The sequence below is a fragment of the Bombus impatiens genome, unplaced genomic scaffold, assembly GCF_000188095.3.
Source record: "Bombus impatiens unplaced genomic scaffold, BIMP_2.2 scf_0481, whole genome shotgun sequence".
NCBI lineage: Eukaryota > Metazoa > Arthropoda > Insecta > Hymenoptera > Apidae > Bombus > Bombus impatiens.
In genome coordinates, this window is record NT_176900.1 from 123978 (window position 1) to 129696 (window position 5719).

The 5719-nt window shown below is 35.2% G+C and overlaps 1 protein-coding gene and 1 long non-coding RNA gene across 2 annotated transcripts; one reads left to right on the plus strand and one right to left on the minus strand.

Annotated features, from left to right (window-relative positions):
• Nucleotides 1-373: 373 nt before the first annotated feature.
• On the minus strand, nt 374-1739 carry LOC100743439 (tetratricopeptide repeat protein 1). The gene is made up of 4 exons (XM_003490875.4): nt 1301-1739; nt 1033-1209; nt 759-941; nt 374-689 (listed from the first exon to the last, which is right to left on the minus strand). Exons 1-4 carry the CDS (start codon nt 1598-1600, stop codon nt 510-512), a joined length of 840 nt encoding a protein of 279 aa, XP_003490923.1. The 5' UTR covers nt 1601-1739; the 3' UTR covers nt 374-509.
• A 111-nt stretch (nt 1740-1850) lies between these two features.
• On the plus strand, nt 1851-5484 carry LOC112213117. Its single transcript, XR_004461998.1, has 2 exons — nt 1851-2332; nt 2523-5484. It is a non-coding gene; the product is annotated as an uncharacterized LOC112213117 (long non-coding RNA).
• Nucleotides 5485-5719: the final 235 nt, after the last annotated feature.

Consider the following 5719-nt stretch of genomic DNA (forward strand, 5'->3'; position numbering starts at 1 on the left):
ATTAGACCATTCTACTATCGATCGAAACATTAACTGCAGTAGATGCCAAGGAAACTCTGAATCAACAATGCAACAAACGACATGCAACTGTAAATAAAATTGGTGTATGAAAAAATCTGACGAGTACATCCGACGAGTACATCTGACAAATGATTATTTTACTTCGTGACGAACTTACAAACGTATACTTACCATTTATAATGAATAAATCTTGTGCCGTAATCGGTAATCGGTCAGGCATCGTACGTTTTCAAACGAATTTTATCAAGACGTTGATCGGTAGCGAAAGAAGCTAACTTCGTATCGTGATAAAATCGAACAACGAGATTTTACGATTTTACATTTTTTATATATATAATCTTCAGTATTTTAATATATCTTTCTAAATATCATAACGTTTATGTATTTATTACAACAAGCACACAGCATCCGAGCAGAATTTACATAAGGTACGTATAAATATTCCGTGACACGCTTCCAAAATCAATTTTTATGCGGCGGTTGATGTATTAACTAGGATTTTGATGGAACTTGACAGAATAACCACCGCTATTAGGATCCTTTTGCAGTTCGAAATTATTCGTAGAAAGACCAAAAGGTTTTAGTACCATATTTCCCAAATCCTTCAGTTTCCCTAGCATTTCTTCTTTCAGTTTTTCATTTCTTTCGTTGATCAATGGAGGTAATCTCTGGTAAAACATTTAAAGCATTAACACCTAAGTACAATGGAAATAAAGAAGATATAATTTGGTGATTACCCGAGTGGCATGATTTGCCTCTACGTGACCGGAATCAAGCGTTAGAATTTTTTTGAAGTCTTCCAGAGCCTCGTCTAGTTTCTCCGTTTCTTCGTATAGTTTGGCTCTTCTAGCGTATGCTTTCACGTAGTTTGGATTTAATTCTATGGCCTTTGTACAGTCGGATATCGCAGATTCTCTATCCTGCTTAAAAAACGTTGTAAGTAGATTTTACTGAAAAGATCATTAGATCTTTCAAACATTTACGACGATATTCTTTAAATAACATCGTTACCAGACATATTAACTTTGCAGCAGCCCTGTTGGCGTACAGAATGGATCTCTCTTTGCTATAAGCCAACGGACAAGTTCGCAATCCTTGCGTGTACATAGATATTGCCTCTTGATATTCTTCGCTCTTAAAAAGATCATTTCCTTTATCTTTATATTTCTCTGCTTCTGCTTTAAGGATCTGAAAAAGAAACATACATCGGTAGATATAATATACGATGATTACTTATATAATTCTGTAAAAGCCATAAACTTTGTAAGCAACTACAAACTTCTTTTTCATCTTCAGAGAGGGTTAGTTCTCTATCTTTCAACGACTCTTCGTCTATATAGTCTTGCGGAAAATTAGTGTCGCCTTTGGCCCCTGTTTCACATTCGTCAGCATTGTCATTGATTATTCCCACGCGTTCGGAACAAGCTCCCGAGGAATTGCCATTTTTTTCAGTCGAATCTTTGATATTGTCGTTCGACGCGGGATTGTTATTTGCTCTGATACAAGAACTTTCTAGATCTTTCGTGAGTTCCTCTATGATCTGTTCGTTCATTTTCGAATTTTCCGATTTATCGCCCATCGCGTAATTGTTTCTTACCTTGCAATGATTTAAAACCTAATCTAAACGTTTATACCTAGGAATCGTAAAGGTTAACTAAAGCATCGCAAGCAGACGACTTAACTTGTCATTGTTAACTTCGACGCGTTTGCAGATGGCACTAACGTTTCTTCGTAGTTCGCAAGTCAATCGTTAGAGTGCATCCTACGACGCGCTTCGTAAATAGTATTTCAAAGGCGCTTGTGGCGGAAAATTTATACGCAAGTATCATTATTATATTAATTTCGTACATTTATTCATCATAGCTATCGCTTGGATCTATAATAAAATTTAAGTTTATTACGATACTCTAAACGTTGTTCTATGGAGTATTTCTAATTATCAATATTATAATTGTCACGTCGTAATTTTATAGGTTAATGGTAAAAACTTATGTACATATATCGTATAAACGTCATACATTTTACATACATCGGTTTATCGCGAAATATTTCATGCTTCGTTACAAAATAGGCGTTATTCGCACGGAACAATAATTATTACGTTTCATAGCAGTGCGATTTACGTTTCGTGCACGTTTCAATATAATCTAGTATAAGTTTTATACAAACGAGGATAAATTATTGTTTATACGTGTATAGAATTACTAATGAAGGGAAACTATATCTCACTAGGTATGATCTGAATGAACCTACGAATATTATAACTACGTGCTCTGGCCTGATTAAACTTACCAGTTCGTATCAAGCGGAAGTAAACCATTTACCTATGCTCTGTGTTGTATGCAAGAAAAGGTGCATTGATATAAAAATTTAACGAACAATATTATCATTTTATTTTATTAATATTACGGTCAAATCATTGAACATTATCTCTGTTCAACTTTGATTCTTAACTTTTCTCCTCATTCACCTTCTCGTCTCTTATTTTCTTTATTCCATAGCTTACCTGTTATTACGTGAAAGAATATTACATTACATTGGGCGAAGAAGACTCCACTGTTAAAGTTCGCCGTCGATAAATTCGAGGAAATACGGAAGTCAAATACGTAAGTATAGTTAGCACAGTAGTGGCTTATGGTTCAATGAAAATCGATTTCATCAACCTCTCAACTTCCGTTTCGATAATAAACAGGATCTTGGGTGATAAGCTATGTTTCTAGTAGAAACGGGATAAATAAGGATTCTCGTCTACTGCAACCTGCGGCTTTTCTTCGTCATCAAGTGCACAATTTCTTCGACGAGAAGAGAAACGTCCTACATCGAGCGACTTTTCGTCCGTATAAATTTTACGTTGATTTGTCATCATTGGCGTGTGTCACAGCGTTGCATATGCAGCAATAAAAATATCCTTTTGAAAAAAGTAACGTCACCAGCTTAAAAACTGACGCAACTCGATCAGCGCTACTTTCATAAATCAAGTTGTTGATTCAATTGTAAACACGTGTAATTCTATTTATTCAAGATCTATTTATTCAAGAGTGTTTTGTAAGCTTTCCTTTAATTTAGTTTTAAAATGTACAAACTGGTCGTATCCTCGGTCGTAGAAAAGTATCTCGTATGAAGAATCGCTTCGTGTTGTTTCATTCAGCTACAGTAAATGTTTCGTATAACGAACGTGGCGTTTCTTTTCGTCGACACGCCACTTTAATTAGAAAGATATTGCGCACGCATAACTTGTATATATGTGTATTGTCTTTCGTGCAAGGTTTCATGCGAAAAAAGAGAATAAATTCTCGACAAAGCAAAATGCGACATAACAGCGCAAATAAAAAATTCGAAACTATGCTATGAAAGAATTCATGAAACCACGAGCATTGGTCACAAGGGTGTATTTTTCTTCTTAGACGATGGTAACGGCGCGCGACCGTGCGCCATCGTGCTAGATCGACCGTGTAACTAATACCAGTTTCTTTTCTTATAAACTGCCGTACTAGCAAACGTTTTCAAGCAACTCCGTTAAACTACTAGAATTTTTACAATTTTTTTATCTTCGTTTTTTAATCGATTTTTTTCCAAAGATACGCGAGAAACGTTAGTAAAATGAATTACATACGCGCATTTTCATCTTTATCATTTTCTTGTAGTTCACAGATGGAAATCAACTCATCGTGGATAGTAATAGTAGCGTTACGTATTATCTTTCCATACAATCAATATGCAAAACTATCTGGATTTCTATTTTACGCTCAATAAATCCAATTTCGAAAAAAGGCCAAACACGAATTAAAAATACGATCAGTCGAATATATATATGTAATAATATACATATATATATATATATATACAATGTGATAATACAATGTAAATTTTCGTTTTGATTTATAGGCAAATTATTAGTTGGAAATAGGGTAGATAAGAGCAATTGATTAAAACTGTTTCAAACGTTTAAAGAGTATTAATGCGATATCTCTGTTCTGTGATTTGATCGACAACAAAAGCATCTGCTTGGACGCTTTTGCCTATCTATCTGCGAAACGAACATATTGTTCGTTTCACTTGAAAACATTATCTTTTCTCGATAACATAGATTTTGAAATATATTTTCTATATAGGGTGTCTGTTCAATTTCAGTACACTGAAATATCTTTTAAGGAATTGACGTTACGAAGAATATGTTGGTCAGTACGAAGAGAGACGTTATGCAATGCAAATATCTTTTTTGTATCTGCTATAGTCGGGATGAATTTCAAAGGCAATTTAATTTTTTCTTTAGATGGATCTATGTATTTTCTTACACACCATTCGATACATTTTTTAATTCCCAACGATAAAGAATTATGATATCTCGGTCGAGAAACGATTAGTTTCAGAGGTATTTTAGCTTTAATCTTGTAAAACTCATCGTACGAATGTAAAGGGAATATAAACGTCTTTCAAGAGTAAACGTTTTACAAGAGTAAAGATAAAATGTCTTTCAAATTACTAAATACTTCTCGACCCAAGTACCTTGATACGTTTTTGCAGATAGTTACAAAATGCATCGAATGTATGCAAGAAGATGTATAGGTCCGTTCAAAAAAATTAAATCGATTTTGAAATCTTCCACACTGTACGAATTACAAAAGAAATACTTACACCGCATAACGTCTCCCTCGGTAACAAGCGATTTTTGATGAAACACTTTTTTCGTAGTACCATTACCTTAAAAGATATTTCAGCGCATTCAGATAAAACAGACACCCGTACGTTTAGAGGCACATCACTTTTCATCTAAACGAAAACTGTTTCGAGAACAAATACTTGTTTTAATCATATCGTGGGTGGAATATTTTGAAATTTGAACCTTCCCATGAATATAAATGAATCGAAGGAAATTATGCCACGCACCTGTAACTTTCGAAACATTTGTTACAACTTGATATTAGCTACGTTAATCGTATGCAAATAGCCGCAAAATGATGCATTACCGTCTTGTTCTTCTGGAGCATCAACGATTTCATCGAACGATCTTGCCGATCGACGTTGCAAAATTATTCGAACACAATTCCTTGTTGTTCGTTTATTCGGTCGAACAAATGCACGGAATAAAAACCGAGAATTGTAATTTAGGAACGATAAAGGAAAACACTTACAAAACGTCGTTTCTTCGTCGAAAGAAGTTATTGTTGACGTCGAAGTTAACGAGAGCTGCGGTGCACAGAGCGGACGGTCGTAACGAAACTCCGTTGCTCGATATCCGATACGCGATCGCCAACCAGAAGAATATTCCTCGTTATTCAGGTGCGAATTTATACAAATTCATATATTTGCGAACATAATTAAAGAAACGGGACTTTGATATAATAAATTACTGGAGCAATGGAAAATTAATATACACTGTCTACTCGTTATCGTTACCATGACTAGCCAACTGATATATTTTTGTTCGTAGATGGGTGAATATGCGAGAGGCTGCGGAAGGAAGAAGAAAAGCAAGTGGAAGAAGAAAAAGTGGAAATGTTCGCCGTTGATAAGGGAGAAGATTGAAGGTGAAAATCGGTAGTTAGCCAAACATTATGTATTCGAGATAGCTACAAGTTTCTCCGAGAGATATTTGCGACGAAAGGGGTACGGGGTTAGATTTCTATCCCCAATGGTGGTGCAAGCTTCGTTTTCTCATTGGTCCCCGCAGATTCGTGACGTCACTACGCCGGCCTAT

Coding starts and splice junctions, on each gene's coding strand:
- LOC100743439 (XM_003490875.4), bottom strand. CDS start 1,600: ATGGGCGATAAATCGGAAAATTCGAAAATGAACGAACAGATCATAGAG. Junction 942..1,032: donor CTGCAAAGTTAATATGTCTG/GTAACGATGTTA, acceptor TTTTTTAAGCAG/GATAGAGAATCTGCGATATC. Junction 690..758: donor AGGCAAATCATGCCACTCGG/GTAATCACCAAA, acceptor ATGTTTTACCAG/AGATTACCTCCATTGATCAA.